Here is a 25,461-nt window from a genome sequence, read left to right as displayed (position 1 = left end):
GGGAACGTCCTATTTCTACTTTGTAGGATTTACTGAGGGTTTCATTTTAGCAATGTTCTTCGGGCACATAATCGGTCTTTGTCCCATTGTTTTTAGGTACAAAGATATAATCTTGTAAAATAACAACGGCTGAGCTTTTGTTACAGTAGTTAATCTAATACAAGCTTGTAATCCCATTAATTTATTGCCTATTTATTTAAATAGTATCAAGTACTACAGGTAGCAGTGAAAATATTATTTCCTCCCTTCTCCTCAAGAACCAAATTTTAGATTTTATTACCTTTCTAAGTTTTAGCTTTGTGCTATTAAGCACACACAAAAAACCCTTTATCACTTGACTCGTCTGCATAAATGATACCCTTGGACCCCGAGCTTTGAATAATCAGAAAACCAGCATACAGTCATTCTCAGGCATTACCCTTTTCGCTTTCAATTTTATCATATACATATCCTTTCTCTACTTGAAAAGTAGGTGCCACTAAGAGATTCTTAGAAAACATTTGAAATGTCCAACTCCTAAACTGACCACTTAGATTGTAATCTCTCCTGGCTTCCTCACTAACCTTCCTGGTACTCACTAACTCACCTGGGTAGTTCTGGTACAGAAATTCTTCCTTTACTATCCATGGCTCTTCCCCTTCCTCCAATCTGAAGATCACCTCTGGCTTGTTAATGAGAAACCCTGTAAAAGGAAAAATGACACAGAATTTGGGCAAAGCTGCATGGGTACAGCAATTCTAAAGGAGGGAGGAGGTATACTTTCAGGAGGTGGACCATGATGAGGCTCATTTAAACCTTTCATGGGATGTGAAAATACAAATATTCTTCCTCGTGCTCAAAAGAGATTAACCACCTCAGACTCCTGAAGCAAAAGTCTCAACAATATTAACCACAAAAGACCAAACGTTTTGGTATCTAAGAAATAAAACGCATGCTACACAAAGTTCGACATGCAAATTGCTTACCCACTGAGACAAAGTTGTGGTAGTTCTCCAGCATCACGTCCCTGTACAGGGTCCTCTGAGCAGGGTTCAGGCACTGCCACTCCTCCCAGGAGAAGTCCACAGTCACATCCCCGAATGACAGTGACCCCTGAAACAGCACATTTTTGCTCAGTCTGAAGCGGTCAGAATTGGAGTGGCACAGGAAAGAAACATGGGAACTAATTCTTGTCAGGTTCATTGTTGAGTATCTGTTACAATATGCCTACTGTGTACATTACTTTGGGTTAGGTTTTGTACAAGAAAGAAAAATGAAACAACATCATGCTTGTTTTACTTTATTAATACCCTATGCCTTGAAATGTTCTGGGTGTCATAAATACTAAAAAAAATAAAACACTGTTCTTTTTCCCTAGAAAGTTAAATATTATACAAACATGACATACTCCAAAACTGAAAATAAGGTTATTACTAGAATGTATTAGAATATGTAAAAAGTATACTGGAGTCAAAAATTTAACTATTTTGTGTCACAGCTTATTCTTAAAGAGTTAGAGACGTAGGGCTTGAAACATGATGGATAAATGTTCTTTATGATTACGAAGCAACACAGTATACATAAAATACTGAAAGCATTAAAAACATGGGTTGACTTCAGCTTCTACCCCAGGATATATAAACCAAGTAAGAAAACCACTCATTCCTACGATGAAAATGAGCTAGACTAACTTCAAATTCACAACTTTTTTCCCCCCTAACTTACAGGAGAGCCAAGGTCACAAAGTACCCAAGTGTCCCAAATCTAGGAAGAGACAAAATGTATGTTTTTGCCTGAGGTGCACCACAGGTAAGAACTCAACCAGAATAGGGGTCACATTTATTAATGAAGACTGAGTGTGAACTGACACGACAGTGTGAAACCCCTTCAGACCACAGACGCTGAGACTTGCCCCTTCTTACCAGCTTTGTCTCTGCGAACCCCACTGGGCACTTACACTACTCCTAGGGGAAGGGCAGGATTATGCACTGAGTCTCCAAGTACAGCTGGGGGTGGGGTGGGGAAAGAGAACCAAGAAGGCCACGGCCACAAGGTCAGACCTAACACCGAGGCTGTATTGGAGGAGGACACATTCTGTCAACGACTTCTCATCACCAAGCTAACAAGCATGGCGTAACAAGTATCAATAGAATATTGCTGATAGATGGACAGGAGATAAATAAATACATGGAACGAGACTGTCTCTGAGACACAAAGCAAAGAGAACCCTTAAAACTCAGAAATGAACAGACATAACTGTAAAGAAACCCGTATCCTAAAACACAAGGTGTCTCTATAGAAACTTGAAGCCTGTGATGCATTGTGAGTAATAGCAGAAACAGTAACCCTCACATGCTGCCCAACTCCTAACAGTTAAACAAACCCCTGGGCTAAAGGCCTAGCAGGAAAGTCATGCCCAGATTCCAGGAATCTAGTTACCTCAGTTTAGAGACTGACCCAAGATATACGCATTTCAAAACATATTTACAAAGCATATGAAAAGAAACTACCAAGATACTACTAAGATACAAAGCAACCGTCAGAACCAGAGTCACATATACAGAGATGTTGAAACTACCTAACAAGATTTTACTTATAACTAATATGTTTCAGACTCTAATAGAAAAGATTATATGCAAAATCAAATGGATAATTTCAGCACAGAGAACTAAATGGAAATCTAGAAATAAAAATATAGTAACAGACGAAAAATAAACTTCAACAGGCTGAACAGCCGTTAACACCGGTAAGGAAAGAATAAACGAATTTGAAAATGGGTCAATAGAAATTATCCAACTAAAACTGAAAGAGAAGAAAAAAATTAAAAACAGAAAACAAAACATTAGATAGCTGTGAAATATAATAACATGTTCTGACATATGCATAATTGGGACCTGGGGGGTGGGGTCAAGAATGGAACAGAAAAACACTTTAAGAAATAGTGTCTTAAAGTTTTTTATTTTGAAAGAGACAGAAACAGCATGAGTGGGGGAAGAGCAGAGAGAAGTGGAGAGAGAATCCCAAGGAAGCCCTGCACCATCAGCATGGAGCCCAATGGGGCTCGAACTCACGGAACTGTGAGATCATGACCTGAGCAAAATCAAGAGCTGAACACTTAATCGACTGAGACACCCAGGCAACCCCAAGAAATAGTGTTTTAAAATTTCTCCCAATTAATGACAGAAAACAAACTTAAGATCCAAGGAGCTCAACAATACCAAGTAGCATAAATGCCTCCCAAAAGCATAACAATGCACAACATGTTAAAACTGCTAAAGAGAGAGAGAAGAATGAGAATCCTAAGTGCAGCCAGCGAACAAAGAAACATTACAGACAAAGAATAAAGACAATTTCACCAGGAGCCATAAAAACTAGAACACAACAAAGTGACATGCCTAATGTGTTAGAAGAAAACCACTGTTATTATAATCCCACCATAAAAGCAGTCATTTGAAAAGCACCTGGGGGTATACATGAAAATTTATTGACTAATTTTAGGATGTGTGCAGGAAGGATGGGGATCTGCAGAAGCTTTTTCCAAAAACGAGGAAGCTAGAAGGCACTATTTTTCTTTGCCCTCCCAGAGCCTGGCCAGACATTTATACAAGCCAGTACAAACACTCTGCATCTACGTTTCTACCACAATGTACCCCACCCAGTGCTCCTCTAAAGACCTACTCCATCAACCCACCCAGGAGGGTGCTTCTCCAAAACCGCTCCCAGCCCACCCACCACGCAGGCAGCCCCGGTGAGGAAAGTGCCTCAAGCCCTGGAGAGGTGGGGAGCTAACCGCACACACCAACGCACCTACAGCTCAAGCAGCCGAGACTCTCAGTTGGCCGTGCAGGGAGCTGTGATCACTGCACCCAAGCTGTCCCAGCAGCTAAATGCAGACAATCAGGCTGAGTACTGGCTCAACCTGTGAGCAAGCTGGCATGGTGCAGCTAAGCCTCTTGGCTAGACAGGGAGAAAGATTCCCACCCCAGTGTGCATGCAGCAGGCAAAGCGGGTCATTACAGGTAGCTGAACAGAGTGCAAGATACACCTATCAGCATGCTCACAGCAATCACAGCTCAGCAATAATAGGACACCCTTGAAGCATCTGGTTCTAGTGACCAGAGGGACTGCACAACAGGGAAAAGAACCCTATCTACACAAGGCCAGTACTTTCAAGACGAGGATGGGCATAGCTGACCCACCTATTACATAGAAACAGACAGGCAGACAAAATGAGGAGACAGAGGAATATGTTCCAAAGTAAAGAACAAGACAGGGGCACCTGGGTGGCTCAGTCAGTTAAGAATCTGACTTCAGCCCAGGTCATGATCTCGCGGTTTGTGAGTGCAGCCCCGTGTCAGGCTCTGTGCTAACAGCTCAGAGCCTGGAGCCTGCTTCAGGTTCTGTGTCTACCTCTCTCTCTGCCCCTCCCCTGCTTGTGCTTTGTGTCTCTCTGCCTCTCAAAAAATGAATAAACATTAAAAATAAAATTTGAGGGGCGCCTGGGTGGCTCAGTCGGTTGAGCGACCAACTTCAGCTCAGGTCATTATCTCGCAGTCTGTGAGTTCGAGCCCTGCGTCGGGCTCTGTGCTGACGGCTCAGAGCCTGGAGCCTGTTTCAGATTCTGTGTCTCCCTCTCTCTGACCCTCCCCTGTTCATGCTCTGTCTCTCCCTGTCTCAAAAATAAATGAAACGTTAAAAAAAAAATTTTTTTTTTAAATAAAATTTGAAAGAACAAGACAAAACAACAGAAAAAGAGCTAACTGAAACAAACATAAGCCAATGTGCCACATATGGGTCAAGGTAATGGTCATAAAGATACCAAACTTGAGAGAAGAGTGAATGAAGTAACCTAAACTTCAACAATGAAATATAAAATATGAAAAGGAACTACTCAGAGCTGAATAGAATAACTGAAATTTAAAATACATTAGAATACTTCTTCAACAATAGATTAGAGGACGTAGAAGAATGGATCAGCAATCCTGAAGACAGTAACAGAAGCAACCAAGCCAAACAGCAAAAATAAAAAAGTGTAAGAAAAAATTGAGGGTAAGTTGAAAGAGCTCTGTGACATCATCAAGCCAAGTAACATTTATACTATAGAAGTACCCAAAAAAAGAGAGAGACAAGGAAGCAGAAAAATTATTTGAAGAAATAATAGTTGAAAACCTCTGTAATCTGGAGAAGGAAAAAGACACCTAGGTCCAGGATGCAGAGAGCCCCAAACAAGATGAAGTCAAGGAGGCCCACACTGAGACACATAATTGACACAAATCAGATAAAAGATAGTCTTTTTTTAATTTTTTTTTACTGTTTATTTTTTATTTTTGAGACAGAGACAGAGCATGAACAGGGGAGGGGCAGAGAGAGAGAGGATACACAGATTCTGAAATGGGCTCCAGGCTCTGAGCTGTCAGAACACAGCCCGACATGGGGCTCGAACCCACGAACTGTGAGATCATGACCTGAGCCGAAGTCGGACGCTTAACCGACTGAGCCACCCGGGCGCCCCTAGATAGTCTTAAAAGCAGCAAGAGGAAAGCAGTTACACATAACAAAAACCCCATAAGGCTATCACTGATTTTTCAGCAGAAACTTTACAGGCCAGAAGAGACTGGTATGATGTAGTCAAAGTGCTGTAAAGAAAAAAACCTACAAAAAAGAATATTCTACCCAGAAACACTATCACTTAGAATTGAAGAGATAAAGAGTTTTCAAAAGAAAACAAAGTTAAGAGTTCATCACCACTAAACCAGCTTCAAAAGAAATTTTAAAGGAACTCTTTTAAGTGGAGACAAAAGGTCACAAGTAGAAGTAGGAAAATTAAGAAAGAAAAATATTTCACTAGTAAAAGCAAACATATAGTAAAGGTAGTAGATTAGTTACTTATAAAGTCACTATGGAAGTTAAAATGCAAAAATAGCAAAATCAATTATATCTACAAAAATTACTCAAGTGATACACAAAATAAAAAGGTATGTGACATCACATACGTAAAACACAGAAGAGGGAGTAAAAATTTAGTGCTTTTATAATATTTTCAAATTTAAGCGACCTTCAACATAATATAGAGTACCATACACATAGGATATTGTACCTGAACCCCATGGTAAACACAAACTGAAAACATTTAACAGATGCACAAAAAAACTTAGAGAAAGGAATCCACGCAAAACACTAAAGAAAACCATCAAACCACAAAGAAAGAGAGCAGGAGAAGAAAGGAACAGAAAACAACTACGAAACAACCAGAAAACAATTAACAAAACAGCAGTAAGTACATACCTATCAACAATTACTTTAAGTGTAAATGAACTAAATGTTCTAATAAAAAGACATAGGGTCACTTAATGGATAAAAAAAACGAGACCCAACTATATGCTCCCTACAAAAGACTCACTTCAGAACTAAAGAAACAAAGATACTGAAGGTGAAGGAATGGAAAAAATACTTTAAGCAAATGAAATAATAATTCTAAAAGCACCAGGGATTATCAAAATCAAACAAAATACACTTTAAAACAAGGACGGTAACAAAAAACAAAAACAGTCATTACACAATAACAAAGGGATGTGGATCAAACCCAACAAAAGGATATAACAATTGAAAAAATATATTCACCCAATGTAAAGAGGATCCAAACACATAAGGGAAATATTACCATATGAAAAGAGTAACTGACACTAATACTATGGTAGGAGACTACAACAACTCGGTTACATCAATGCATAGATCGCTAGAACATAAAATCAATATGGGAACAGTGGCTTTGAATGACACATTAGACCAGATGGACACAACAGCATCTACAGAACATTCTACCCACAAATTGCAGAATACACATTCTTTTCAAGTGCACATGGAACATTCTCCAGGACAGATCACATGCTGGACCACAAAGCCAAGTCTCAACAATTTAAAGATGAATGAAATCATATCAAGTATCTCTTCCAACCAAAAAAGGATAAAACTAGAGATCAGTTACAAGAAAAAAACTAGAAGAAACACAAATATGTAAAATCTAAATGTAAGTCTAAATAACATATTACCAAACAACCAATGGGTCAATGAAGAAATCAAAGACAAAATCAAGAAATATCTCGACAGAAATGAAAACACAACAGTCCTAAATTTTTGAGGCACAGCAAAAGCAATACTAAGAGCAATTTATAGTAATAAAGACCTATCTCAAAAATCAAGAAGTAACTCAAATAAATGATCCAACATCTAAAGGAACTAGAAAAAGAAAAACAAACAAACCCAAAAGTTAGCACAAAAGAAGGAAATAATAGAGATCAGAGCAGAAATAAATGAAATAAAGACTAAAAAGAAACAAAAAGAAAATATCAATGAGGCTAAGAGCTGGTCCTCTGAAAAAATAAGCAAAATCGATAAACCTTTAGCCAGACTAATCAAGAAAAAAACGTGAAAAGACTCCAACATATAAAATCAGAAATGAAGCTAAGTTAAAAATGACACATTAGTACAAAGGATTATATTACTATAAAAGTTACACTGGACAACCTAGAAAAAATGGACAATCTAGAAAAAAATGAATAAATTCCTAGAACATACAATCTTCCGAGACATAATCAGGAAGAAATAGAAAAACCTGGTAAAAAAATTACTAGAAATGAAACTGAACTGGAAGTCAAAAAACTCCCAACAGAGGCACCTGGGTGGCTCAGTCAGTTAAGCATCCGACTCTTGATTCTGGTCAGGTCATGATTTCATAGTTCATAGAATCAGGCCTCGCAATAGGGTCAGCACTGACACCATGGAATCTGCTTGGGATGCTCTCTCTTTCTGCCCCTCCCTGGCTCATGCAAGCTCTCTGTCAAAAATAAATTAAAAAAAAAAAACAAACTCCCAACAAACACAAGTCCAGGACCAGGACCAGATGGCTTCACAGATGAATTCTACCAAGCATTTAAAGACTTAATACTTACCCTTCTCAAACTATTCCAAAATACAGAAGAGGAAGGAATGCTTCCTAATTTACTCTCTGAAGCCAGCATTAGTCTGATAGAAAAACCAGACAAAGACACACACAAAAAGAAATCCTCAGCAAAATACTAGTAAACTTAATCCAACAATATATTCAAAAAATCATTCACCACAATCAAGTGGGATTTCTTCCAGGGATGGAAGGATGGTTCAATATACACAAATCAATCAATGTCATAGTCAGTGGTGAAAATCTGAAAGCTGTTGCCCTGAGATCAGGAACAAGACAAGAATGTCCACTCTCATCAATTTATTCAACATAGTACTGGCATTCTTAACCATAGCAATCAGACAAGTAAAAGAAATAAAAGGCATTTGAATTGGTAAGGTAGAAATAAAACTGTCAGTACTTGCAAATGATATAATACTACATATAGAAAAAGCTAAAAACCCCAGCAAAAAACTATTAGGTCTAATAAATGAATTCAGTAAAGTTGCAGGATACAAAATCAATCACATAAATCTGTTGCGTTAATAACAAAACAGAAAACGGGGCGCCTGGGTGGCTCAATCGGTTGATCATCCGACTTCGGCTCAGGTCATGATCTCACAGCTTGTAAGTTCGAGCCCCAAGTCGGGCTCTGTGCTGACAGCTCAGAGCCTGGAGCCTGCTTCAGATTCTGTGTCTCCCTTGCTCTCTCTCTTCCCCTCCCCCTCTCATGCTCTGTCTCTCTCTCAAAAATAAACATTAAAAAAAATTAAAATAAAATGTCCATACTATGCAATGCAATGTACAGATCTGCAATCCCTATCAAAATACCAATACTGTTTTTCACAAAACTAGAACAAAAAATCCTAAAATTTGTATGGAACCATGAAAGATATCAAATAGCCAAAGCAATGTCGTGAAAGAACAATGCTGGAGGTATCACAATCCTAAATTTCCAGAAATACTACAAAGACAGAGTAATCAAAACAGTATGATACTGTTGCAAAAATACATACGTAGGTCAATGGAACAGAACTGTGAGTCCAGAGATAAACCTATATGTGTATGTGCGTGTCTGTGTGTGTGTACGTGTACACACACACACACACACACACACACACTACCACTTCATCTATGACAATGGAGGCAAAAATATAAAATGGGGAAGACATCTGCTTCAATAAATGCTGCCGGGAAAACTGGACAGCTACACACAAAAGAAAGAAACTGGACCACTACAGACAAAAATAATCTCAAAATAGATTAAAGACCCAAATGTAAAACTTGAAACCATAAAACTCTGAAAAGAAAATACAGGCAGTAATATCTTGGATATCGACTTTAGCAATACTTTTCTGGATCAATCTCCTTATGCAAAGGAAATAAAAGCAAAAATAAACAGAAATACATCAAACTGAAAAGCGTTTGCACAGTGAAGGAAACCAACAACAAGATAAAAAGGCAGCCAAATAAAAGGGAGAAAATATTTGCAAATGACAAGTCTGATAAGGGGTTAATATCCAAAATATATAAAGCATTCTTAAAAACATTAAAAAACCCTAAATAATCCAAGCAAAAAGTGGGCAGAATGGTGGGAAAGTAAAGCGTTGCCGCCACTGTTTTTCATACTATGCACAGCAATCTACAAGTTCCTCAAATAATTAAACATAGAAAGACTATACAACCCAGTAATTCTACTACTGGGTATCCCCCCAAAGAAAACAAACATACTACTTCAAGAAGATATGTGCACTCCTGTATTTATTTACAATTGCCAGGATATGGAAGCAACAATAGTGTCCACTGATGAATGAATGGATAAAGATGTAGTATATATACACAATGGAATATTACTCAGCCACAAAAAAGAATCAGAGCTTGCATATTTGTGATAACATGGTTGAACCTAGAGAGTATTATACTAAGTGAAATCAGACAGGGAAAGACAAATACCATATAATTTCATTTATATTTCACTTACATGTAGAATCTAAAAAAACGAGCAAACAACAGGAAAAAAAAGACTCCTAACAACAACAAAAAAGAGAGAAACAGACCCATAAACATGGAAAACAAACTGGTGGTTGCACAGGGGCTGTAGGTTGCTAAACTGTCTAAAGGAAAAATAGAATTGTACTATGTGTACATAGCATAGGTTAAAGTAAAAAATAAAATATGTTAAAGTAAAGTAAAAAATAACACAAAGGGCAGGAAGGAAGAACTGGGAAATATACTGTTGTCTGGTCATTATACTATATCCATCATGTGGTTTAATATTTGGTTTAAATCAATAAATCTGATTAAAAATGTGTGTTATAAGTCCTTGGCTATTTAAAAAAAAAATTTTTTAATGTTTATTTTTTTTTTTCAACTTTTTTTTTTTTTTTTTTTTTTTGGGACAGAGAGAGACAGAGCATGAACGGGGGAGGGGCAGAGAGAGAGGGAGACACAGAATCGGAAACAGGCTCCGAGCCATCAGCCCAGAGCCCGACGCGGGGATCGAACTCACGGACCGCGAGATCGTGACCTGGCTGAAGTCGGACGCTTAACCGACTGTGCCACCCAGGCGCCCCTAATGTTTATTTATTTTTGAGAGAGAGAGTGAGGGGCGGAGAGGGGTAGAGAGAGAAGGAGACAGAATCTGAAGCAGACTCCAGGCTCTGAGCTGTCAGCACAGAGCCCGATGCGGGGCTCAAACTCAAGGTGAGATCATGACCTGAGCCAAAGTCAGACACTCAACCAAATGAGCCACCCAGGCACCCAAGTCCTTGGCTATTTTAAAACTTAAAAAAAGAGGTATAAATAATAAGTTAATAGCAAGGATAAAATGGAATAATAGAAAACACTCAACTAAAATCCAAGAAAAGAAAAAGACAAAGATAAAGAACAAATAGAAAAATAGCTAGCAAAATGGAAGATTTTAACCTACCATGTCAATAATCAATTTTTAAATGTGGATATTCTGATCATACCAGATAAAGAGATTGTCAGATTGGATTTTAAAAAAAGTAGGACAAATTACATACTGTCTAGAAGAAACTCAACTTTACCCATAAAAATACATACATTAAAGATAAATGGATGGGGCGCCTGGGTGGCTCAGTCGGTTGGGTGTCCGACTTCGGCTCAGGTCATGTTCTCACGGTTCGTGGTTTGAGCCCCACATTGGGCTCTGTGTTGACAGCTCAGAGCTGGGAGCCTCCTTCCAATTCTGTGTCTCCCTCTCTCTGGCCCTACCCCACTCACGCTCTGTCTTATTCTCTCTCTCAAAAATAAATAAACATTAAAAAAATTTAAAAAAAAAAAGATAAATGGAGAAATACAACACAAACAATAATCCAAAGAAAGCTGGAGTAGCTATGTTAACATCAGACAAAATAGACTATATGAGATATTATCAAAGATAGGTAGGCACATTACTTTAATGATAAAGGGTCAATTTTCCCAGACAAAATCAAATATATATCACCTATCAAAGGATCTTCAAAATATGAGGTAAACACTGATAAGACTGAAAGGAGAAACAGAGTAATATAGTCGGAGACTTCAATATTTCTCTCAGTAATTAACAGAAGTAAAGAGGTAATTGGAAAGACTACAGAAGACCTAAACAACACCATCACTTAACTAAACCTAAGTGACATTTACCAAACATGCCACCCCACAACTGTAGAATATACTTTATTTTTAAGTGCAAATGGGATAGTCATCAAAATAGACTGTATTCTGGGCCATAAAACAAATCTCGATGAAATTACAAGGAAGGAAATCATACATATTATGTTTGTTGGCCAAACTAGAAATCCGTAACAGAAAAATCTCTGGATATCTCCAATTACTTGGGAATTAAATAACACAATTCTACATAACCCCAGGGTTGAACAGAAGTTTCAAAGGAAATAGAAAATATTTTACGTGGAATCAAGGTGAAAACACAACTTACAAAAACTTGTGAGATGCAACTAAAGTAGTGCTTAGATGGAAATTTACAATATTAAATGCTTTATTGGAAAAGAAGAAATGTTGCCAAGCAATAAGATCACATTCACTGGTGAATTTTCACCAGAACAAATTCAGGCAGGTGGTGGGAAAGAACCAAAATTGCACGCAATGGGTTAAAATGGAAACATGAGGTGCAGAAATATTTTCCAGGGAATATAATTTGAACTTCCTGCTGAAAACTGGCACATGAAATTCTAAACAAAAACCAAAACCATTCTCATGAAGAGTTACAGTAAATTATTTCTATTGCCCTTCATCACTTCTCAAGATACTAGAAGGTTTTATCCCAGATTTGAGTGGACCATGAACAGCTCATTGTTTAGATCGGAGTAGTATGATCTCTTGATAATCTAAACCAGTTATGCTTTGGCAATATGTCCTCTCTTTCTACCATGTTCTCAGACTTCAGTTTCAGGACAGTCTTTATGACCCATTGAGAATCATTATGGTTTATTCTTATTTTCATTGCACTTCCTGTAAGAATGTTTGCTACTTCCTATAGTAATGGTTGCTACTGATATCCAAGACAAATGTAGAGCTCAGCATAGAAACTTCAAGCACTTGAAGGTTACTGCCACACAGTGCCCTTAGCTCTGCTACTAATCTGCTACTCCATATTTCCTCCTAAGTTGACATGTACCTATTTCTACATTTACATCTTAATGGTTATACCTTATTCAGAAGATCTAATGTAAACAAAGTAGGAAATAATAATAAAAAACAACTCACCCGGGATTTGTCCATTTTCTGCCGTTCTTACAAAAGCATAGAGTCCTGTGCAGATACAACTGAGAAGTAACAAAACAGAGATGAGTCATAAATGACTCCCCTACATCTTGCCTCCCCTACAGCTCCTGGATTTACCTGCCTACAAATACTCTGTACACCAGTGGGTAAAATGCCTTCCTATGGGACACTGTCCTATTGGCTCCTGAAAAGAGACGGCCACATAGAGGTAGTGCCAACAGAGGAAAATATCTAATAACAGGCTCTCAAAAAAATAAATAAAATTTTTTTTAAAAAAAGCTCTGATTTTTTTGCCAATTTTGGAGGCATAAATACTCCTGCCATGGCCAATTTCAAACTACCCACATGATGTCACTGCATAGAGTTGGGAAGAAATATAGTATTTTTACCATACTGATAGATAAATAGCCTAGAGAACTGAGATATGAGTAAAAGGAAGGAAATTAATTAGGAAGTGAGAGTTTTGAAACTGATCACAGCCATGAGGCTCTTAAGCAGATAAGACTACTAAATGTAGTACAGTATCCTAGAAAGGAACACAGAACAAAGAACATTACAGAAAAACTGAGAAAATATGAGAAAATACAGACTTCATTGGCTTATTAATTGGGACAAATGTACCACACTTACGTAAGATGTTAAAAATAGGGAAAATTAACATGGGATATATAGAAATTGCTGCTGGGTGAACTGGGGAGATCCTGGGCCATGGAACCTTGACCCCAGAGCCCTCCCAAAGATGTCGCCGAAGGTTCTTGGTGTCATCACAAGAAAGAACTCAAGGACAGACACAACACAGTGGGAAAGTTTATTAAAGTGAAAGTGCGTGCGAGAGAGAGAGAGTGAGTGAGAGAGAGAGAGAGAGAGAGAGAGAGAGTGTGTGAGTGTGTGTGTGTGTGTGTGTGTGTGTGTGTGTGTGAGCTGTGGCGGACGAGGCTTCCTTATCTAAATATTCATCCTATTCCTAAACAGAGGAACCCATTTACCCTTGCTTGGGGAATCAGGTTTTGGAAGTCACTCCCCATGGCCCTCTTTGTACAACAACTCCACCTGATGTAGTTTCTATCTGGGACACACCAAGGAGCAAACTCTTGTTACTTGGGTTACAAATCTGGCAATGCAGATGGGACTGTTGTCCTTCTGAGGTCCTGCCGTCTGCTTACCTGGTTCCCCACCGATGGAGCAGTTGGCAGCGGTTCATCCGGGCTCACGCATCCACCCTGGGGACTGGGAGAGGAATTCTTGGAGGGGACTCTCCCTTTGTGCGGTCTGTGCCTCTGGACTGATGCTGCTGACCCCTTGAAGAACTGTGGCTGCCCTGAGCCTCTTGCTCTGAAATCTCTAGACAGAGGTAAGTAGGTGGTATGGATCCTATGGTGTGACTAGAAGAGTATCTTCTTTGAGTTGTCTCACAAAGCCTGGCAGGCCGGCAGTCAGTTAAGAACAGGGCCTCTCCAGTAAACACTCTGGGGGACTGAACACTCAATTAGAGTCGGGTGCAGACATCCCTGAGTGGCACAGGACAAGACCTGGCCACTCAGCGGCTGAGTGCCTCAGCCTGGCAAACGAGAAAGTGGCCCATCTGAGACTAGTCTAGAATCAGTCATGGTAAAGGATATCTCCATCTTACCCGTTTGACCCGTTTGATCTGTCTGTTGGGGACACCTGTACTGCTCTGTTTTTCCTCTTAAAAAGGGAAGTGTGCCTTGAGTTATTGAATCTAAACCAGGTTCTCCCTGAGTCACTCTGCCAATAAATCCTTTGGGACCACCTGGACACTGAGGGGATGGAAGAGGCAGCCTGTGCCCCAGCCGCTACTCTGTAAGGCACAACTACCCACACGCACTCAGACGCCTTAGCATTAACTTTCTCTCCTTGTGAGCCTGGTTTTAAGTCAACCGAGTCTCATACATATTGTGGGTGAGGTTGCCTGGCATTTGTGTCACCACTAACCATTATAAATTACTTTGTGGAGGGTAAGAGGAAACCCTAAGAAAGAATCCCAGAATATGGGAGGGATGAATTCTATTCTGAAGGAGAGGCCGTTGGGCTATAACCTCCAGAAATGGAAAGCATTTATTCAAATACCCTCCCTTAACCTGAAAACATAGGACTTTCTTCTGAGCTTATTCTGTAAAAGAGAGAAAATGGGAAGAGATTTCATATGGTCAGTGTTTTATGGCATTGTATCAAAATGTGGGGTTGCAAAGGAATTCTAAGATTTGGAAAATGACGGTTGAACCTAAAACCCTAAAAATGCTTCCTATATTCTCTGATGGAGAAGACCTGCTCCAGAACACCTAAAGTCAGGGAATCTTTGCCCAGATTGCCATCTCCTCCAAGTCGTTAGATCATAATCAGCCTCTGCCTTATTCCTCTGGTACTCAGGCCTTGGCTCCCCCAGTTTTATAAGCACCAGCCCTTAAACCTTGACTAACCTCCTCAAACTTTCCCCTATGTCTCCTGTATCCCTTTATCCTCCTTTGCCAGATAGCACTACCAGATTAGGGATCAATTTTAAGCCAGGGATGGGATGTTCCCATTGAGACAGACAGAGACCGATGGAGTCTGAAAGAGACAGGAGTCTCTATAATGTTCACATCCCATTTTTTACCTCAAACCTGTATAACCGGAAGGCACACACTAAAGGGCTATGGGCTGACCTGATTAATTTACAAATTTAATGCAGGATGTCTTTTCTACCAACAATCCAATGTAGGCAGATATTCAAGCTTTGCTAACCACTGTCTTAACGAGAGAAATTTGCTTTGTTAGCATAAGCCAGACAAGAAGCTGATAATCAGCCAGGATCAAATCCTCGAAGACCGAACGAGGCAGCAGTGGTAAGAGCTGACCCTGAGTGGGATCCCCACTCCCATGATGGGAGACAAAGTTTAGGGCATATCAGGGCTTTTCTTAAAAGCTATGGAGGAGTGCTGGTGCATAGGGGCACAGGTACCCCAATGTTTATAGCAGCACTTTCAACAATAGCCAAATTATGGAAAGACCGTAAATGTCCATCAACTAATGAATGGTTAAAGAAGATGTGGTTTATATATACAATGGAATACTACTTGGCAATGAGGAAGAATAAAATCATGCCATTTGCAGCAACGTGGATGGAACTGGAGGATATTATGCTAAGTGAAATAAGTCAGTCAGAGAAAGACAGATATTCTATGTTTTCACTTATATGTGGATCTTGAGACACTTAACAGAAGACCATGGGAGAAGGGAAGGGACAAAAAAAAGAAAGAAAGAAAAAAAAAGTTACAAGCAGAGAGGGAGGGAGGCAGGCAAACCATAAGAGACTCTTAAATACTGAGAACAAACAGGGTTGATGGGGGCTGGGGGAGAAGGGAAAGTGGGTAACGGGCATTGAGGAAGGCACTTGTTGGGATGAGCACTGGGTGTTGTATGTAAGCCAATTTGACAATAAATTATATTTATAAAAAGCTATGAAGGAGATAAGCATATCTTGTATAAATTGGTCCCTTAAATTTAAGGGAGATTCAACACGGGACAGATGAGAATCCATTAGCCTTTACGGAAAGGCTGCAAAATTGCTCAAGATGAAATACAAACTGGGACCCCGAGACTCAGCATAGTTTATATGGTCCTTAATAACCTAGTTCATACCTCAACCTGTTCCAGACATTCAAAGGAAAGTCCAGAATTTGGCAGTGAGTCTCAAAACTAACCCCTCAGCTTCTAGAACTAGCTTTCAAGGTGTTCAATAGAAAGAATGTGATGGAAGACGTTAAGACCAGAAAATGAGAAAGCAAGGTCTCCTTTGATGGTAGCTCTCCAGCCTACAGAAGAGAAGGAAAGACACCCCGAGGGTGAGTGCTCCCAGCCCCCTCCGTGGACCAAGAGACCAGAAACAAAGTTGGGGTCCAATCAATGTGCACACTGTAAGCAGGAAGGGTACTGGAAACAGGATTGCTCAGACTGCTCTTGGAAAGAAAGGAAGAAGCACAAAGCTGAATCAGTTCACTTGTCCCTCACTGAAGGTATGAGAGGGCCATGGGGCTCCCCAGCTGGTCTTGGACCATTAGATCCTCATCTCCTACGAGGAGTCCCAGGTGACCTTACCAATAGGAGGAGAGCTAGTTGAATTTTTACCTGATTCCAGAGCTTTCTCTGTACTGAACACCCAGAAGGGTAGCCTTTCTAACAAAAACTGTAATATAAAAGGAGTCTCGGGAAAAGAAGATACCAAAGTTTTTAGAGGCTTTGACTTGTGAAATAAGATAAAACATGTTAAAACGCTGTTTTCTATCTGTGCCAGAATGTCCCATTCTTCTTTTAGGATGAGATATTTTAGCCAAAACAGGGGTCACTCTAAGTTCAGGACAGGGCAAATTACAAATTCAACTCCCTAGATAACAAGGAACCGAATTCATGGCATTATTACAACATATACCAGTATTTAAAAGAGAGGAAATCCCCACCACCCCCCCCCCCAAAAAAAACCTTAAGCCAAGTCAACTGGAAAAGTCTGGGTGTAAGGGCAGGTGGGGGCATGCCATTAATGCCCCATCTGTAAAAGTAAAATTGAGACAGCTAGATTGCTGGCCCCAGGTAAGGCAATACCCTTTAAAACCAGATGTTATACAAGGGATCTTCTTAACACAGGGGTTGATTAGGCCATGTAGATCCCTAGGTAACACCCCAATTTTACCTATTAAAAAGCCAGAAGTAGGGAATACAGATTTATTCAAGACCTCAGAGCCGTCAATGAAGCTGTTTGAGACATACATCCTATAGTACCCAATCCCTATACTCTACTGACCAACTTACTGAGTAACGGCAAATATTACACTGTGTCAGGTCTAAAGGGGGCCTTTTTCTGCATCCCACTAGATTCTAAATTCCAAGAACTATTTGCTTTTGAGTGGGAAGATCCTGGCTCCCATCAAACACAACAGTACTGCTGAACTGTTCCCCCACCATCTTTGGGAAAATTCTGGGACGAGATTTAAGAGAGTTAAATTTAGAAAAACAGCACTGTATTATAATATGTAGATGATATTTCAATAACTAGTCCCACCCAGAAAGTTTCTGACAAAAACAGTTGATCCATGTTAAATTTCCTGGCAGACATGGTATATGGTCTCAAAGGAAAAGGCCCAAAATTCTAAGGAACCTGTAAAGTACTTGGGGTTTATTTCAAGACGACAGCGAACCCTCCTCCAAGAGAGAAAAACGGTAGTATGTCAGCTAGCCCCACCAAAAACCCGCAAACAACTGCGTAAGTCTTTGGGAATGGCTGGCTTTTGCCGTGTTTGGAGTCCTGCTTTGGGGATGACTGCAAAACCTCTTAGTAATAAGCTTTGGGGATCTGAAACAGATTCATCTGCATGCGATAAGTCCTGGGGCCAAGACTTCAATAAACTTAAAGCCCTGCTTAGGAAGGCTCCAGCCTTCACACTGCCACATCTTAAGCCGTTTGATTTGCATGTTAATGAGAGGCAACCAATAACTGTAGGGATATTAAAACAAATGCTGGGCCTGTAAAAAGAGCAGTGGCATATTTTTCTAAGCAATTGGACATGATGGCCAAGGGTTGGCCCCCTTGCCTAAGAGCTGTAGCAGTGTATCTTGATAAAAAAAGAAAAACTACGTGCCAACCTATGGCTGTTTGGACCCCACACCAGGTTTCCACTTTACTGGAAAGCAAGGGATGTATCAGTGGCTGTCCCAAAACAGAATGCTATGGTATCAGGCCATGCTGAGAGATGCCCCCCAGACACAACTGAGGCCATGTCACACCTTAAATCCAGCCACCCTACTCCCTGATGATGATTATCCATGATTGTCCATAAGTGTTTGATCAAGTTTACTCTAGCCATAAAGATCTCAAGAGTGAACCTGTCTATCCAGTGCAGAAGAAATCAGTTTTACACAAAATGGACTAGGAAGGCAGGATATGCAGTAGTACCCTTAAACCCTCCTAGAGAAGCTAAAGGCCTGGGCCCAGGCACCTCAGCCCAAACGGCAGCAGCAGTAACCGCACTAACCAGAGCATTCCAGTTGGGTAAAGACAAGGTGTTAACCATTTACACTGATTCTAAATATGCCTTCTCTATAATGCATGTCCATGGAGCCACTTGCAGGGAAAGAGGACTACAGCAAACATAGAGAAATTCAATATGGCAAGGAAATGCACAGGCGGCTCGAAGCTGTACAGAAGCCTAAAGAAGCGGCAGTGGTTCATTGTAGAACCCATCCAAAGGGAAATTCAGAGATAACAAAGGGAAATAATTTGGCTGATGCAGCCGCAAAAAGGGTTGCCAAATAGGGAGATTTTGCAGCTAGCTCTAATTCTGTCTCTATCACTAAATAAGTTTTCTCCACCTACCCCCAGGAGATAGAGGAGGCTTAAAATTGGGCTACCAATGGTCTCTTAATCAGAGGGTGGATGATAAATAACAATGGAAGAATCTGGGTACCCAAGCTGACTGCCTGGGGCCTCCCTAAGAGTGCACACGACTCAACCCATTATGGTAAAGGAGCTTTATACCTGTGGTTAATAAAGATCATGAGCATCCTGAAGCTGAAAGAAATTATTGAGAAAATAACAAACCAATGTGCCTATTGCTGGACAAAATGTACAAACCAGACCTTAGGTACTCCCTCTGGTTAGAGCAACTCAAATCTGGGGGGACAATGCCAGGGGAGGCGTGGCAAGCAGACTTCACTGTAATGCCAATGGCCCCTGGAGGGATTAAATGCCTTCTGGAGTTTATAGATACATTTACTGGATGGACTGACGCCTTTTCCTGTAGGAAAGAAAAAGCTAATGAAATAAGAAAGACCGTAATAAGAGATAATTCCTCGATTTGGATTGCCACGGTCAATCCGAAGTAATAACGGGTCAACGTTTACATCAATAATTATTTCTGAGATAGCCAAGACCTTAAATATCAAGTGGAGGTGACAATCTGCTTGGAGACTTGAGTCTTCTAGGAAGACAGAATGTGCTGACAGAACCCCGAAAAACACCCTGGCAAAGTTATGCCAGGAAACACAGGAAAACTGGCTAAAGATACTACCAATAGCTCTCACCAGAATGAGAGCTGCCCCAAAGGGCAAACTAAAGCTCAGTCCATTTGAAATGACTTACAAGAGGCCCTTCCCAAAAGGTTCTGATTTTTTTTTTACCTCCAGACCCAGAGGTTTCTGTAGACACTAAGCATATACTTAATCCCCGACAGGTGATGGACATGCTCAACAAATACGGGAATTTCGGCCTCCCTCTAGCCGAGGAGATCAAGCTTTACCCTGGGGACTGGGTGTACCTCAAACTTGGAAAAGTGGGTCACCTCAGAATCACCTATACCCTATACGGACAGGGCCCCACCCAGTACTAGGAACCACACACCCCTCCTTAAAATTAGAGGGAGTCGTACCTTAGATCCACCATGGTAAAGAAGGCGTCTGCACCAGAGACCCAGAAGGAGATGCCACCAGTGCCAGATGACAACAGATACTCCAGTGAACCACTCACGGGCCTGAGACTTCTGTTCCAGAGACACAAGATAAGTGCAGCCTCAAAGAGTAAGAGTTCTCCAGGCATCTGGGTGGCTGAGTCGGTTAAGCGACCAACTTCAGCTCAGGTTGTGCTTTCATAGTTTGAGAGTTTTGAGCTCGGGTGAACTCCAGCCCACTTCAGGCTCCACGCTGACCGTGCAGAGCCAGCATGGGATTCTCTCTCCCTCCCTCTTTCCTTCTCTCTACCCCTCGCTCACTCGCTCTCTAAAAGAAATAAACTTAAAAAAGAAAAGAAAAAGGCTTCCCAACTCTAAATAATTTTTTTTTCCTTCAGCCTGTATTGTTTGCTGTCAGCTCCCATAATAGACCATCATTATCTCCGTGATTATTAATGATCTAGCCCAATCTACTTTGTTCTGATTTTTATAACGAATACCTTCTTAATATTAGTTCTTGTCACCAATATGCTAGAGATGTCAAAAGCCATAAACACAGAGAAGCATCCCTGGGAGCGAAATTCTCTAGTAAATATAAGAAGGATCATAGCAAACGGAAACAAACTAAAGAACCGTATGGCCTGTGTTCCACCCGATAAAAAATGACCATAACATTAACTTCATTATGAGCTCCCCTAAATCCTTTGAAAACCCCCCTTCCATAGCTATACAACTAAGCCATTCCCACAGGGCAATTCAAAGTGTCCACCTTACGCCAGTTATTAATGATGCAGAGAGGATAACATGATACTTAAATTCCACCTCAAAGCAAAGGCCATGCTACAAGTACACTCCTGAGATAGGGAATGATAGCCAAGAGCCAACAACTACAGTTCCTTTTACCTTTGACGTTAATGATGATTGCTCTCCAAACAAAACTCATTACTGTGCAGAAAAGAAATATCACAGTACTGCTGGGACATGGAAAAATCAAATGGAGAGCATGAACAGGACTGGCCAGACCTAGGGGATTTGGGAACTGCTTTATTTGCCACCCAAGGCATTGAGGATGAGGGCCTGAGATCCAGTAAATCACGAAGTAATACAGGGAATGGACCCTAGTCTCCTGGAGCCCAAAACTGCTTAACTGGCTTTACCTCAGTAGAGCCTGCAAAGCCTGTGCACACCCAGGACACCCAGGGTATGTACACCTTAATTTGTTGATCACCTTTTCTTGTGGCCACTAATAATCTGACTGCTCTTACTGCTGTTTGGACCTTGCACAGTTAACTGGCTGGTACAATTCAAATGCAAATTCAGGAAGGCCAAAAATTACAGATGGTCATAACACAAATATATGAGTAGTTGGAGGTTAAACCTGGTGATCCACAGACATATCTAAAATGAGCTAAGGGAAAATTCTACTCCACTAACAATCCTAATGACCAAGCCCATGTCCACCAGGAAACAACTACAGAAGATGGGCCTTTGCCCTGTGCCCCTCAAGAATGAAGAGGGGGGAAAAAAAAAAAAAAAAAAAACTAGAGGAGGGATTTGTCATCTGCTAGACCCTAACACCTAACCTTTACTGTTTACCAGCTTGTACTCACCAATCTCTGTCCCATATTTTTCCTTAAGCTCTTTCCAGCCTCTCTAAACGCAGGCAAATGGAAATTGGAATCACCTGTCAAGGGATAGCGAATGCCCCAATACCAACTGCCCCAACACCGCCAGGACCACTTTGAGCTTAACCCTGAGCAGGCGGGATCATGGAGTGACCTCTAGAAGGTGGGGCAACCACCATATTATAATACTAACACCTTGGTTCAAAAAGGAGTACCATTTACATAACACAGAATGTGTGTGAGTATAGGTAGGTTGCCTTAAGGCGACTGCAGGACCTTACTCCATCTACAATACAATGACAAAGATCCCCTTTCTAAATATTCATCCTAACCCTAAATAAAAGGAACCCGTTCAACCTTACTCAGGGAGTCAAGGCTTTGAAAGTTATGCCTCAAGAGCTCCTTATCTGCTGCAAATTTTCCTTTGTACAACTCGACCTGGTGTAGTTTGCATCTGTCACTCGCCAAGGAGTGAACTCAGGTTAGTTCGGTTACAGTGGCACCTTACGCAACAGGAAAACAAAGAATTCCTATGCTATGCCCTGCAGTTCCAGGATCTACCCCTTTCTGGGACTGAAACTCTGGGGAGGGATCAAATGTCCCAAGGGTCTCTTCAGGATGCGATTTGTTTCTGGAGACCCAGGTCTTTAACTTCACAAGAACCCACGGGTTCTTTAGAAATTAGGATATAAGATTAGAAGGCAAATTCATATTTGGAACCTTCACCCAGGACCCCAAATCTGCACCTCTTGGAACTTCTTGTCCCCCTAGATACTGGGGCCACTGAGGACAAAAACAAAGGTGATGACGTTCACGGCACTTGTTACAGAGCTGTAAGCCAAGTTCAAAAGTCACGGGGCTCTCCACGCAAACAGAGCGCAGCCTCACGCATGCGCACGCCCCCCACCCCCCGTCCCGCGGACGCTCCGGCAGAACCACCCTCTTAGAGCTGGGGGGCCATTCGAACTCAAGCCAATGGTGCGAACCTGGACGCCCCTGCCCGCTGTCTGGGGTCCCGCTCCTCCCCACCGCGGGTCAACGCCGCTTCCCACCCGGCCCACGCTCTAACCTCTGCTGTTAAGAAGGTGGGCAACCAGGACCTTGAGAGTTATTGGGAAATCTGGAAACGGAATATAGGGCTTCGCTAAACCTGTAGGCGCAGGAGGGGCACCAGGAAGATGGCGGAGCTGCGCGTGCGCAGCACTCTCCACGGCTAGGGCGCAAGTACTGCTGGGTAAGCAAATAAAATTCAAGACTACGTCTACCATAATCCTTCGCGTGCACTCCTGTAAATAAAAATGTAAAGAAACCTATCCCATTCAAAGGGTATGGAGATTGTTACTCTGGCAGGTCTGTGGTTCTGGCCCTACATAGAAGAACTACTAAATGTAATTTGTGGTCCTTTACTGCGTCCTGGTTTTGGAAAAAAAAAAAAAATCTTTAAAAGACATTTGCGGACAATTATGGGAATTTGAGTATAGATGCGCTATTAAAGAATGTACTTAGTTTTAGAGATACATACTGAAGTATTAAGGAGTGAAATATACCTAACTTACTTTAAAATATTTCAGCAAACATAAGATAAAGCAAATACGGCAAAAGGTGAAATTTGTCCAATATAGACAATGGTATGTGAGTGCTCCCTTTTTTCTGTGATTGAAAATAGAAACTTCAATAAAAGATTGCAAAACTAAAAAGAACTGGGAGTATCATTTAGACACAAAACTAATAGGAAAGCATGTATCAGTTATCAGTTCTTGTGAATAGGGAATTTAATTAAAATGTTAAAAAATGGAATCCAGCAATACAGTAAAAAAATAACATCTCTACCAAGCAGAGTTTGTCTCGAAATTGAAGAAAAGGAAAATAACTTTTCTAAATTAAGGACGCAATATATTTTTTTTTAAATAAGCCAGAAAATATATGCATACTTTAATAAAAAAGATTTTAGATAAGCAATAATTCACTCGAGTAATTCCACTTATTGGTTTATATGCTAATATAATTCAAAGATTTATATAAAGAATGTCCTTCACAGTTTAGTGGAGTCGATACAAATATTCAGTAGATTTTATGGTAAATATGCTAATCCATGAAGTACAATGACAAAGAGCAGCCTTTAAATGTAATAAAGTGGGGGCACCTGGGTGGCTCAGTTGGTTAAGCATCTGACACTTGATTTCGGTTCAGGTCATGACCTTACGGTTTTGTGGGTTCAAGCCCCATGTCGGGCTCTGTGCATGGAACCATGAGTACCCTGCTTAAGATTCTCTGTCTCCCTCTCTCTCCCTCTGCCCCTCCCCTGCTCACACTCTGTCTCTCTCAAAATAATACATAAACTTAAAAAAAATAAATGTGATAAAGTAGAAGTATACTAAATCATACAAGGGATATTCAAAATATATTCTGAAATAAAAAATAAGAAACACGCCAGTAACATGGAGCAATCTATGAAACGCATGTATGTATTCATGGAGATATGACAGTGTCTGTCACAAGGTAAGGACTCAAATAGACATCATTCCAGTCAGGCTATGTAAGTGTATTTATCGTGTCAGTGAGTCTGGGTGTATGCATTTTTGTTAAAGAGGTTATTTCTGTATGACTTGTATATTTGTGTGTGTCCATCGCTTGTGGGTGTGACCACCACAGACTCTGTTGAGAATAAGGCAGGTACTTTAGTATATGTGCTGCCGAAGCGAGCACATAAGGCAGGTACTTTAATATATAAAACAGTTACAGAAAAAGAAATATATATATATATATAGTCATAAAATATAACAGTAAATAAAAATGATACATTTATTGTGTAAAAATACTTGTATATCTATGGGTGAATTATCCTTCATCGGTAAATAGTAACTACATCCATGGTTCTGCAGGCCAAAATCTGAAATCACTCGTTTAGGCAGAATTAAGATGACCCTTTATTTTTAATTATTTTTCCAACACCTCCCATCCAGAACACTGGGGTATATGAAAGAGGACCTGGGCTGCCTCCATTTTGACCTCAGATTTTCTAGTCGCATCCTTCTTTCCAACTGGTCTCATGGCTCGGGTGGAGGACCCTGAGGACCAAGCATCCACCCCCCCGCCCAAACCGGACAGTACCCCTTTAAGGAATAAGGACTACCCCGAGCCTGCAAGACCCCACCCATGTTTGACTCCAAGACAATGGTCACTGGACTCTCACTGCCTCCCTGCGGTGCCCACCATCCTTTGCCCCACATTTTGAAAAATAAACCTGGAAGGATTTTTAGCACTTGGGGGACAGTCTGTGAGATGCTAGTCGACTCTGTCTTCCCAGTGTTAGCCTCACTAAAAGTAAATTCCTTCCTTGTTTCACTACCGCTGGTCTCTCTGCCTTTGGATTTTCTCGGCAGTCGGTGGCTGAACCCGGTCTGTTTGGGCTCCCACATCCAGTTGCTCCACCCTGCAAGCCAGCTATGTGTGTATGTGTACATAATATACACATACTCAAATGTGCGTGTATCTTTTGTCTACGTGGATTTTAGGTTTTAAAGTCCATCTTACCAAAAAATTTTTTTGTCGTTACACTGAGTGGAAATTCATTTCTGTTGGCACAAAACTAAGTTAATGTCATAATGTGACTGACCAGGAAATCACTGCACATTCCGTGCATATTCCCTAGTGAAAGGAGTTATTTTATACTATTAGCATAAAATGAGTAAAAAAAAAAAAAATCTCAGACTGTGCACTCACATTAAACTTTTCTTTC

At 40.6% G+C, this 25,461-nt stretch overlaps 1 protein-coding gene across 2 annotated transcripts in view; it reads right to left on the bottom strand.

The window, feature by feature from the left end:
* LOC125933202 (zinc finger protein ZFP2-like) overlaps positions 1-22,901 on the bottom strand; it is a 28,429-nt gene extending 5,528 nt beyond the window's left edge. For both annotated transcript variants that reach the window (XM_049646062.1, XM_049646063.1), the window contains exons 1-5: positions 22,792-22,901; positions 13,828-14,138; positions 12,647-12,705; positions 966-1,092; positions 587-682 (exon numbers count right to left, since the gene is read on the bottom strand). In XM_049646062.1, coding sequence (XP_049502019.1) covers positions 587-682; positions 966-1,092; positions 12,647-12,661 — 238 coding nt within the window. In that variant the 5' untranslated portion in view covers positions 12,662-12,705; positions 13,828-14,138; positions 22,792-22,901. The remainder of the gene's footprint in view (positions 1-586; positions 683-965; positions 1,093-12,646; positions 12,706-13,827; positions 14,139-22,791) is intronic.
* Between the last annotated feature and the right edge of the window lie 2,560 nt (positions 22,902-25,461).

Source organism: Panthera uncia, chromosome D2 (genome assembly GCF_023721935.1).
Source record: "Panthera uncia isolate 11264 chromosome D2, Puncia_PCG_1.0, whole genome shotgun sequence".
Lineage (NCBI taxonomy): Eukaryota > Metazoa > Chordata > Mammalia > Carnivora > Felidae > Panthera > Panthera uncia.
This window is presented reverse-complemented; position numbering and strand designations above follow the sequence as displayed.